This window comes from Bufo bufo, chromosome 7 (assembly GCF_905171765.1).
Source record: "Bufo bufo chromosome 7, aBufBuf1.1, whole genome shotgun sequence".
NCBI lineage: Eukaryota > Metazoa > Chordata > Amphibia > Anura > Bufonidae > Bufo > Bufo bufo.
In genome coordinates, this window is record NC_053395.1 from 29107333 (window position 1) to 29119938 (window position 12606).

The window sequence follows — 12606 nt, forward strand, 5'->3', positions numbered from 1 at the left end:
TTGTCACATAACTGACCCAAATAGAGCTGAACAGACTCCATTGACTATAATGGGATCTGTTCAGTTTCCATTCAGAATCCCTTTTTTTTTTTTTAACCCAAATTTTTATTTTGCAGTACTTTTTGGTCCGGTCTTTTTAACAGAATCTGCAAAGGGGACCCCGAACACAGCCTTCAACGCAGATGTGAACTCGCCCTTAGGGTGCGGTCCACAAAAAATACGGATGACATCCGTGTGACATTCATGTTGCATCCTTTTTTTTTTTTTGCGGACCCACTGTAAGAGTGCCTATTCTTTTTCACAAAATGTAGAAGAATAGGACATGTTTTATCTTTTTTTGTGGGGCTGTGGAACGGACATATGGATGTGGATAGCACATGGTGTGCTGTCCGCATTTTTTGCAGCCCTGTTGAATTTTTTGGATCTTCGAAAAAATGCATAGCAAAAATATGGTCGTGTGACTGGGGCCCAAGAAGTGTTTCAGCCCTCTTTTGCACCATGGACCTGATCAAGATGGAGACTTCAACCTCCGGATGTATATTTGGGCAGTACTGTACACTAGTGACATGTGGCCTTGTATTGAGGCCTGACACCCATTATCTTCTATGCGCTGCTAGGGCCTGGATCAGGTATCGCATACTCCACTATATACACACACATACAGTACAGACCAAAAGTTTGGACACACCTTCTCATTCAAAGAGTTTTCTTTATTTTCATGACTATGAAGGCATCAAAACTATGGATTAACACATGTGGAATTATATACATAACAAACAAGTGTGGAACAACTGAAAATATGTCATATTCTAGGTTCTTCAAAGTAGCCACCTTTTGCTTTGATTACTGCTTTGCACACTCTTGGCATTCTCTCGATGAGCTTCAAGAGGTAGTCCCCTGAAATGGTCTTCCAACAGTCTTGAAGGAGTTCCCAGAGATGCTTAGCACTTGTTGGCCCTTTTGCCTTCACTCTGCGGTCCAGCTCACCCCAAACCATCTCGATTGGGTTCAGGTCCGGTGACTGTGGAGGCCAGGTAATCTGGCGCAGAACCCCATCACTCTCCTTCATGGTCAAATAGCCCTTACTTTCAACGTTTTCCCAATTTTTGGGCTGACTGACTGACCTTCATTTCTTAAAGTAATGATGGCCACTCAGTTTTCTTTACTTAGCTGCTTTTTTCTTGCCATAATACAAATTCTAACAGTCTATTCAGTAGGACTATCAGCTGTGTATCCACCTGACTTCTTCTCAACATAACTGATGGTCCCAACCCCATTTATAAGGCAAGAAATCCCACTTATTAAACCTGACAGGGCACACCTGTGAAGTGAAAACCATTTCAGGGGACTACCTCTTGAAACTCATCAAGAGAATGCCAAGAGTGTGCAAAGCAGTAATCAAAGCAAAAGGTGGCTACTTTGAAGAACCTAGAATATGACATATTTTCAGTTGTTTCACACTTGTTTGTTATGTATATAATTCCACATGTGTGGATGCCATAGTTTTGATGCCTTCAGTGTGAATCTACAATTTTTATAGTCATGAAAATAAAGAAAACTCTTTGAATGAGAAGGTGTGTCCAAACTTTTGGTCTGTACTGTATATATATATATAGAATTACCTACAGAGATGGAAAAAGGCCCTGGACGTACTGTTAAGGCCCAAAGTGCTACAAGCTGGGCCGGGGGAGCGTGTACACTGGGTACGTGTGGTCCTTGTAACCCTGACCCTGCGCCGATTCCAGTCAGCCTGGTGCCGAGGTTCGGGTTTCACCCTGGAGAATGAAAGTAGCCATATTTAGCATGAACTTGTACTGGCCACGAGGGAAGAGAAGGGAGGGGACATAGAAAGGCTATAGAACAAGACGGCAGCCAGTGTCTGAGAGGGAGAATTATCTGAGCTCTCAGGACGTCCATAGAAAGGCAATCTGAGCACTAAAATATACAGCAATTAGCCAGATTATTTGCCACCTGTTCCCCAGACTGGCTTCTACAATTAGCATGGTCAATGTAAAACTGCATTATTGGGTGCCTTATATAGTGCTGATCCGCAGCAGGGGCCACCAGGGGTGATGGCTGATAAGTGGCAGCCTGGTATATCCGTATGTGGCAGGCCCCCCGGCCTCATTGAGCAGAGTATATTGTACACTATAGGAGACAGTCCCTGGAATTCTCGTCCCCCTCGCGCCTTATTTAAATGGTCTGAAGTGGCACCGTCTCCAGAAGAAATTCTTGCACGGGGACACAAGTTCTTATTGGAATATGTTTAACCCCCCTTCAGCGAGACAGTCTGACAGACCACTCCGCACCTAGACAGTTAACCCATTATAATAAAACCCGCTATCCCGTCTGCTACTGTAAATGAAGTATCCGATTAAGGGGTGCCAGCGCGACCATAACATTTCCAGAGAGGAGAAGATGTGTTGTGACACTGCTGTGTGATAAATGTGTCCGTGAGGTCATCTCCCTGCGCCACGTGGAGAAAGAATTACCTTACTGTGTATACACCTGCCCCAGGTGTGGGGAACAGATTCTTTGTACGGACGCTCCTCCTGTGCTTCGTCTCAGGTACGAATGACCATACCTTACAGGGGCCCTCCACTCTAGACAATACCTGCTGGTTAGAAGCACCATTGACAATGGACTGATGCTCCTAGCGATCAGCCTGGGAGTAAGTGCTCAGTTTCCCTGCAGCGCCACCCCAGGAGAAAGTGAGCACTACACTTTGGCCACTGAAATCACGCTGATATCTGAACAGGACAGGTCCACCAGAGAGAGACCATCTTTGTAGCCGCTCTCTTCTCTCTGGCCAAGAGATGAGAATCCTGAACAGAGGACACCCCCCCCCCCCCCCATCCCGTTAAAGGGGTTGTCAGAGTGTTTAATACTGATGACCTATCCTCTAGATCGGTCTAGGGCATATGACCCCTGCTAATCAGCCGATTGAAGAAGACCACATAGGCTAGTGACGTCACGTTCATCAGTCATATGTCCTAGAAGCATATCAGTCCCATTCAAGTGAATGGGCCTGGGCGGCAGTACCAAGCACAGCCACTATCCAGTGGATGGCGCTGTGTTTGGTAAGCTGTGAGGAGGCTGTGGCGCTCATCGGAGCACTAAGGCCTTGTCAAACAGCTGATCGGCGGTGGTCCTGGGAGTCTGACCCCCAACGATCAGGTACTGATAGGTCATCAATATTAAACACCCGGAAAACCCCTTAAACTTAGAATTCCCTAATAGGGTGTATGAAATAGTTTTTTTTTTCCTGAACTAGACGCCTTTCAGGAAGACACATGAGCAGCTTTCTTTACTCACTGGTGACTTTTAGCTTGTGGTTTATCATCATGCTGTACTGCAGATCTCCGCTCTCTATGCACTGACTTGGTTCATTTTACTCAGGGCTTATGTCTATACACAGGAGCAAATCAGAAAACACAGAGCTACAGTGTAAAACCTGATCCTCTGGAGTCAAAAATGTCTCCGAACTTAAAGGGTTCACCATTAACCAGCTTCTGATATGTCACCAAGAGGATGGAGGGTATCACAGAAAAGACCAATGATAATTGGGGCTGTAGGCAATAGAACATTCAAAGTGTAATAATCGGTTGCTTCATATTACGGTGCCAGATCGGGCCCTTCATCAGACGTCTAAGAAGAAGTCATTATTCAGGGTCTGTGCCCTGTGCCATACACATTACAGTCCCAACGCAGATTCTAATGACAGGCCCAAAGCCTCCTCTGAGTCTCTGCAGCCCCTTCTTTATAGAAACCCTGCGACTGATTGCTAAACATCTAAAAAGACCTGTCAGAAATTGCTTAAAAGTGAACCGTCCCTTTAATGGCAGGAGAGCCCTAACCACACGCAATGCACAACACTGGACCTTTACTATGATATACAAGCCTTTGTTATGTTTTTATTTACTGGTCAGTCCTGTCTTAAAGGACTCGGTAATGAGCGCAGTACATTGTCTCAGTCTTTCCCCTGTCTCTCACTTAGGTCGTCCTCACCGAAAATGACACAGCAGATGAGGGACCTTCAGATTGGACAGACCAAAAAGCTGTCGGGCCCTTCATCGCCCAATGCCGCCAAGAGACTCTACAGAAACCTATCTGGGAAGTTCAGAGTCAACTACACCTCCTTTGATGAAGGCAACTTGGCAGCACGAAATGAAAAGGAAAGGCTGCGGAAATCGTGCCTTGTATGTCCTCAGTATATGAGCCTGACAATTGTCCTAAGATGCTGAAAGTAAATTACAAATCCCCCATTACACTAGTGGCTGTTCACATACACAATAGTCTATGGCAGGGATGGCCAACCTGCAGCCCTCCAGCTGTTGCAAAACTACAACTCCCACCATGACCTGCTGTAGGCTGATAGCTGTAGGCAGACTGGGCATGCTGGGAGTTGTAGTTTTGCAACAGCTGGAGAGCCTCAGGTTGGCCATCCCTGGTCTATGGTGTCGCACTGCGACTGCGATAGTCGCAAAAAAAAACCATTCAAGATGGATTTTTCTGCGACTGTCGCGCCACAGTTGCAGCATGTCGCAATGCGATACCATAGACCAGGCATGCTCAACCTGCAGCCCTCCAGCTGTTGCAAAACTACAACTCCCAGCATGCCCGAACAGCCTACAGCTATCAGCCTACAGCAGGGCATTGTGGGAGTTGTAGTTTTACAACAGCTGGAGGGCCGCAGGTTGAGCATGCCTGCCATAGACTACCATTATAAAAAATTGTTGCGTGACATTAATGTTGCAGTGCAGTTGTGCCCTATATGCGACTTATTGTCGTTGTGTAGACCTAGCCTTATTTCTACTAGAAGTTATGAATGAATTGCCAGCAGTTCGCAGTAAAGGTACAGATGGGTGTAACGGGTGGGGTGGGGGGAATGCCTGCACAGTCTGACACCATCAGCACTGATTAGACAGCCAGACACACCCTCTACTGGTAACACCCAGCAGTACCTTTACTGCAGATTTCCGGCAAGTTTTTTGTGAGCTTCCAGTAGGAATAATACAGGACTGGTACAGCACTGCAATTGTTAATACATGGAGAATGCAAGTAGTTACTAGAACAGACATGTCGAGAAAGAGGATAGGTCCTCTTTAAATAGTGACAGTCTTTGAAAATATCCTGGTAGTAAAGAAATGAGCAAATATGAAGGATGAGATTATCACAAAGTATGAGATCAAAATACAGGTCTTCTATAGCTGTAGAGTCTAACGATAACATTTTGGTTGCCTACTGTTGCCACCAGAGGGAGCATGTTCTTCTGCTGTCATGGGAGCAGAAATAAAGGAGTGCCAGGTGAATCCTGACATTGACTTTTTGTGTCCCTCCCTTTGAGCACGCTGCGTTATTTTTCCATTAAATATGGCAAGCTCCGATGGAAATCTGAACAGAGCCTTCTCTCTTGCAGAGGTATACAGATATGTAGAAATGGTATTAATGGTTTTCATTGCAGTTTCAGGGGAATGCTGCTCTGTTTGAGGCAGTTGAAATGCAAGACCTAGACCGGGTACAGGAACTACTGAAGCAATACAGTGTGGAGGAGCTGGACCTTAACACCCCCAATAGCGAGGGTCTCCTTCCGCTGGATATCGCGATTATGACCAACAATGCTCCAATTGCTAAGACATTGCTGCAAGCTGGAGCAAAGGAAAGTCCACACTGTGAGTATATGAAGTTCTGCCCATGTCCTCCTCATAAACCAGCCAAACATATCTTATTCAAGTTAATGGAGCAGAGCTGCAATACCGGGCCCAGCCTATGGACAAGAAGGGCACTGTTCCTGGAAAAAAAGCTGACCCCGAAAATCACGTAATATGTGGTAATACTTGTGGTCATTCTCTCTCGTTGTAGTTATGAGCCTGGAAAGCAGATCACTCCACCTGTCCACCCTGGTCCGGGAGGCAGAGCAGAGGGTAAATGATCTCACTACCCAGGTGGTCAATGAAGCCCCAAATGTAGATTGTTCTGAAAAGGAAAAGCAGCTAAAATCGTGGGAATGGAGGTACCGGCTCTACAAACGCATGAAAGCTGGATTTGAGCATGCCCGTAAGTTCTGCTCATTATGCATACTTCTCTGTATTTGGATAAAAAAAACGCTCCAGGAAAAAATATGCCCCCTGCAGGACCTAGGGGGTGGAGCATGACTAATCTCACTCTGTATCCCTGCACCAAGCCCCGCCTTCTCAGGCACTGCACTAGGCATAACACAGTGTATCAGTTTTACTTGGTGTGTTCCTTTAAGCTAGCTTAACATGTCCTATCTGTGGCCACATCTTGCAGATCTCGGACCCATTAAAGTCAATAGGTTTGCACCGGAATGCAGGGTTTACTCGGCCGGTGTGCGTGTTTTGCAGATCTGTGGTCCGTGAAATGTACACCCTTGAGGGCGTATTCCAGTTAGAACACGTTATGCCTTATTCACTGGATAGGGGATAACTGTTAGATTGGTGTAGGCCACTGAAACCTCCTGGGGTTCCCGTGTCCGCCATATGAATGGAGCAGTGGTCATGCAGGCGCACTGCTACTCCATTCATCCCTGTGGAATTGCTGAAGATGGAGTACAGCGCTCGGCTATCTCCAGCAGTCCCATAGACTTTGAATGTAATCATAATGTACATGGTCAACCCTCGCTCCATTCAAAAAGGAACACAGGGCCCTGTTCTCATGATTGGTGGGGGTCCTGGCGGTCGGACCAGTAGATAGGGGATAACTTGTTCTAGCAGGAATATACACTTCACGACTACCATACAGGATGTAATCATATGCTTTGTACTTCATTTCTCGTCATTTTCAAAACCTCTGCCTGCTGCCAGTGAAAGCCTACATTAATTTTTACATCCAGGGGTTGAAAACCATCCTGATCATGGCTGACCGACACAAATGCAACGTTCCTTTTCACAGAGAGCACGCTGTATATTGTAAAGAGCTGTGCACCTGTGTCAGCAGATCATGACCAGCCTCTGGATGTAAGCAAGAATGTTTCCATTCATTCACAGCAAGCAGAGATCTTAAAAATGTTGAGGAACTGATACCTAGAAGGATGTTAGAATCTGAATAGTTGGAGTATTTTGTACAAAAATAGAAAAATAGGCGGCACTCTCAATTAGCAAAAGCAAATCAAAATGTATTTACCCATGCAGGACGCGACGCTTCGACTCGAGCCTTACTCAAGCTTTCTTGTCCCTTCGGACTTGCACCTCTCCTTTGCTTTTGTGTCTTGTGCTGCCATTTTCCTTCTTGAATATTTTGTACAGTTATTTTCGGGTTATATATTGGACTATATATATTTAGAGAAGAAGCAAGAAAATTCAGTACAGACATATAACATTTCGGTTTCATAGGTGTGCCGGATCCTCCAACCAACGTACGCCTAGCCGTCACCAGTAGCACCACCCTGCAAGTCACGTTCCAGGAGCCACTGAGCGTTAACTCTGCAGTTGTCACAAAATACAAAGGTAGCTGTATTCACTTTTCATTTAGATACTATAATATTAAAGCTGCAATACCGTACACAGCGTATGGGCAAGAGTAGCGCGTTTTTGAAAAAAATCTGACTTTTTTTTCTGTTCTCCTACAACCCCTGTAATATACTGTACCATAGTTTATGTCATCTTTACTAATACTTGTCTTTGCTCTTCTCCATGAAAGATACTGGATTTTTGTAGGCTGCGTAATTCCCTTTAAATGATCCACTTTGCAAACATTTTACATGCACTATATTTTACATTATGTCTAAAATATTCCTGTGGGATTAGGGGTTAATACACATGCATAGTTACAAAACACCCAGGACCATAAAGTTAAATGGAGTAAATAGAGAGAGTTCTGCACATGAGTGGACACCTGTCCAGTCCTCTTGGGTGTGGCAGGCTCCTCACCAGGTGGGACCTACCTCTATCAGACATTTGTGGTATATCCATTGGATACGCCATAAATACCTCATTAACCATGGTGGCCCACAGAAGTGCTGGGCTAATACCTCTGGTGGTCTAGAGCAATTTACTGGTTATATCATGTGGCTGTGTGTAACACTTCTATGTCTTATTCTGTAGTGGAATGGAGCTTGTCATCCTCGTTCTCTCCGAATGTGGGAGAAGTTGTCATCGAGAAGCTGAGAAACTTGCAGTTTAACATCCGGGGTCTTGTTTCAGTAAGTGATACGTTTTTATTTGGGACATTTATACTAAAATGAGAACAGAATGTGTTGTATCCCCAAATTAATTGCTGACCTCTTGTTTCCTTCAGTACAGAGACTGTCTTAAAGGGGTTGTCTCACTTCAGCAAATGGCATGTATCATGGTAGAGAAAGTTAATACAAGTCACTTACTAATGTATTTGTTATTGTCCATATTGCTTCCTTTGCTGGCTGAATTCATTTTTCCATCACATTATTCACTTCTCGTTCCCATGGTTATGATCACCCTGCAAATAAATAAAATGCTCAGAAGTATATAAAATAATAAAATAAGCCATACCTACCTTATCAGTCTCCTGCTTCTCCCGCTCCAGCATTTCCTGGTCCCTCCCAAAACACAGGAAATGACCGCTCAGCCAATCGCTGTCTGAGGCAGGTCACCACTGAGGCCAATGATTGGCTGCGTGGTCATTTCCTGTGCATTGAGAGGGCCTATGAAGTAGAGACCAGGACTGGTCAGCAATCGGTACGTTAAGTATGACAATTTATTATTGGACACTGTGCAGGGCCTTTTAAAAAATAAACAAAATAAATCAATTGGCCGGACAATAGTTCAGCAGATGTCTAATATCATTTTTTAAAATGTCTCACCATTTTAAGAACTCTTCTTGCTGTTGTAAATAAGAATGCTTCCATTCACTGCTTCAAGGCTGAAACTCCATTTTGACGTACCCTATTCATAAAGCTTCAGTTTTGTACCAGTGGATGTAAGCGCTATCAGCTACCTAGACTGATCCTGATGTTATTGTATGCTTATAATGTAACTAGTGGTCTTCAATTAGTAGCTTTTGCAAAACCACAACTCCAAGCATGCATCTGTCAGGACATGCTGGGAGTTGTAGTTCCGCAACAGCTGCATCTTAATGAAAGGCTATTGTTTTCTCTCCTTTGTCTTTAATATACCAGATTGGGGGGGTACAGTCTTCCACTATGCTGTATCCATTATACTAGGTCTAATGAACAGCCCCGGCATATTTTCGGCAGAGCCGCCTAGTCTGGTAGCACAGTCTGGCAGTGCAGGAGCAGATGGGCTGTAGACAATGCAGCAGGTGAATGCAGATTTACAAGGCAAGTTTCTCAGCCTGGGAAATAATGACCAAATTCCTAATTACGTCTCTTACAAAGCCCCTATAAATTCCCTATACCCTTTCCTCGTACAGATAATATTAGGCACTTGATTCAGGCGTCTTCTACAAGTGTCATTACTCCCACCCCCTCCCTTTATCTCTACACTCATAATAAATCAGGACTTGGCCACCCGCCACCTACTCAGATCAAAACCCTCTCACCAGCTCCATAGCTAATTGGAGAACAGGAGCTGTGACTCCACTCAGTCACCTTTTCTATCGCTAGGGCTCAACCCCTACAGCTAACAAGGTCACAGACTGGTCGGGGGTGGCGAGCTGAGCTGTTTTATCTCTCTGAGAACTGCATGACAGCTGTATCTGCATCCCCAGCCATACCCCAAACCGCCCCCCACCACTATAGCATTGTGACTATGCTGAGATCGGACCAGGTACTGACGAGAGACTTGCACAACGGCAGCACCGACATGAGCACATGCATTATATAGTATCTCAGAATCACTGCAGGGTGGTTTACACATTGTGTACTTGTTGGGGACGTTTGGTTGCGTAATCTGCAGATTTTCACCATGGATGTTATTCATTGTAATGAATAAAATCTGTGGCTTAACCTGTTCTGGGACCGCCTGTAGACTATCCGTCCGGGTAGTCCGTGTTTATCCCTGCAAGGAAGTTCCTGAAAGTCCTAGTAGAGATGCAGCTGCACACTAATAATGCAGGAGCGGGGAGCCTATTGTCAGTGTCAGCCCCATAGAGATTTTAATTTTTTTTTACCATCCCTGGCTTCTCTGTCTCAGTAAACACTGTGTATACAGATCAGGAAGCAGTAATGCCACTTCCTGCTCCGGGCCTAGCATCATGTGATTGTCCAGTCCAGGATATCTGCACAAGCTGCCGGGACTTAGCAGAACTAAATCAGCTCTGCAGTGTAGATCAAAAGCCTTTTTAAAATGTGCAGGGGCTGTATACCCCCATATAATGCCCTCCAAAAGTCTTGTATGGGATACCTTATGGGGAATACAATTTTGAAAAAAAATAAAATATATAATTAAAAAAAGCGTCACCTCTAGCCCACACCACAGTCTCTGGGCCCAGGCACCGTAAATTATATATCCCTTATATCAAAACCACCATAAAGGAAAGAAAAAGTATGTGAACCCTTTGGAATGATCTGGATTTCTGCACAAATTGGTCATAAAATGTGATCTGATCTTCATCCAAGTCACAACAATAGACAATCACAGTCTGCTTAACCTAATAACACAAAGAATTAAATGTTACCATGTTTTTATTGAACACACCATGTAAACATTCACAGTGCAGGTGGAAAAAGTATGTGAACCCTTGGATTTAATAACTGGTTGAACCTCTTTTGGCAGCAATAACTTCAACCAAACGTTTCCTGTAGTTGCAGATCAGACGTGCACAACGGTCAGGAGTAATTCTTGACCATTCCTCTTTACAGAACTGTTTCAGTTCAGCAATATTCTTGGGATGTCTGGTGTGAATCGCTTTCTTGAGGTCATGCCACAGCATCTCAATCGGGTTGAGGTCAGGACTCTGACTGGGCCACTCCAGAAGGCGTATTTTCTTCTGTTTAAGCCATTCTATTGTTGATTTACTTCTATGCTTTGGGTCGTTGTCCTGTTGCAACACCCATCTTCTGTTGAGCTTCAGATGGTGGAAAGATGGCCTTAAGTTCTCCTGCAAAATGTCTTGATAAACTTGGGAATTCATTTTTCCTTTGATGATAACAATCCGTCCAGGCCCTGACGCAGCAAAGCAGCCCCAAACCGTGATGCCCCCACCACCATACTTCACAGCTGGGATGAGGTTTTGATGTTGGTGTGCTGTGCCTCTTTCTCTCCACACATAGTGTTGTGTGTTTCTTCCAAACAACTCAACTTTGGTTTCATCTGTCCACAGAATATTTTGCCAGTACTGCTGTGGAACATCCAGGTGATCTTGTGCAAACTGTAAACATGCAGCAATGTTTATTTTGGACAGCAGTGGCTTCCTCTGTGGTATCCTACCATGAAATCCATTCTTGTTTAGTGTTTTACGTATCGTAGATTTGCTAACAGCGATGTTGGCATATGCCAGAGACTTTTGTAAGTCTTTAGCTGACACTCTAGGATTCTACTTCACCTCATTGAGCAGTCTGCGCTGTGCTCTTGCAGTCATCTTTACAGGACGGCCACTCCTAGGGAGAGTAGCAGCAGTGCTGAACTTTCTCCATTTATACACAATTTGTCTTACCATTGACTGATGAACAGCAAGGCTTTTGGAGATACTTTTATAACCCTTTCCAGCTTTATGCAAGTCAACAATTTTTAATCGTAGGTCTTCTGAGAGCTGTTTTGTGCGAGGCATCATTCACATCAGGCAATGCTTCTTGTGAAAAGCAAACCCAGAACTGGTGTGGGTTTTTTTTTTAGGGCAGGGCAGCTGTAACCAACACCTCCAATCTCATCTCATTGATTAGAGTCCAGTTGGCCGACACCTCACTCCAATTAGCTCTTGGAGATGTCATTAGTCTAGGGGTTCACATACTTTTTCCACCTACACTGTGAATGTTTACATGGTGTGTTCAATAAAAACATGGTAACATTTAATTCTTTGTGTGGTATTAGTATAAGAAGACTGTGATTGTCTATTTCTGTGACTTAGGCTACTTTCACATTAGCGTTTTTCTTTTCCGGCATAGAGTTCCGTCACAGGGGCTCAATACCGGAAAATAACTGATCAGGCATATCCCCATGCATTCTGAATGGAGAGTAATCCGTTCAGGATGCATCAGGATGTCTTCAGTTCAGTCATTTTGACTGATCTGGCAAAAGAGAAAACCGTAGCATTCTACGGTTTTATCTCCGGCGAAAAAAACGGAAGACTTGCCTTTTTTTCCATAGGAATGTATTAGTGCCGGATCCGGCATTCAAAATACCGGAATGCCGGATCCGTCCTTCCAGTCTGCGCATGTGCAGACCTTTAAAAATGAGAAAAAAATAAATACCGGATCCGTTTTGCCTGATGACACCGGAAAAACGGATCCGGTATTGCAATGCATTTTTCTGACTGATCAGGATCCTGATCAGTCTGAAAAATGCCTGATCAGTCAGAAAAAATAACAGGCAGGCAGTTCAGGCAACGGAACTGCCTGCCGGAATCAAACAACGCAAGTGTGAAAGTACCCTTAGATGAAGATCAGATCACATTTTATGACCAATTTGTGCAGAAATCCATATCATTCCAAAGGGTTCACATACTTTTTCTTGCAACTGTATTCTAGCTGCTGTGCTTTTAAACCATTGAAAA

The 12606-nt window shown here is 44.4% G+C and overlaps 1 protein-coding gene across 2 annotated transcripts in view; it reads left to right on the top strand.

The window, feature by feature from the left end:
* The window catches only part of LOC121007391 (ankyrin repeat and fibronectin type-III domain-containing protein 1-like), a 143429-nt gene that overhangs the window by 94822 nt on the left and 36001 nt on the right, over positions 1-12606 (top strand). For both annotated transcript variants that reach the window (XM_040439282.1, XM_040439283.1), the window contains exons 4-8: positions 3998-4199; positions 5465-5672; positions 5863-6057; positions 7353-7466; positions 8064-8161. In XM_040439282.1, the coding sequence (XP_040295216.1) occupies positions 4014-4199; positions 5465-5672; positions 5863-6057; positions 7353-7466; positions 8064-8161 (801 nt within the window). In that variant the 5' untranslated portion in view covers positions 3998-4013. The remainder of the gene's footprint in view (positions 1-3997; positions 4200-5464; positions 5673-5862; positions 6058-7352; positions 7467-8063; positions 8162-12606) is intronic.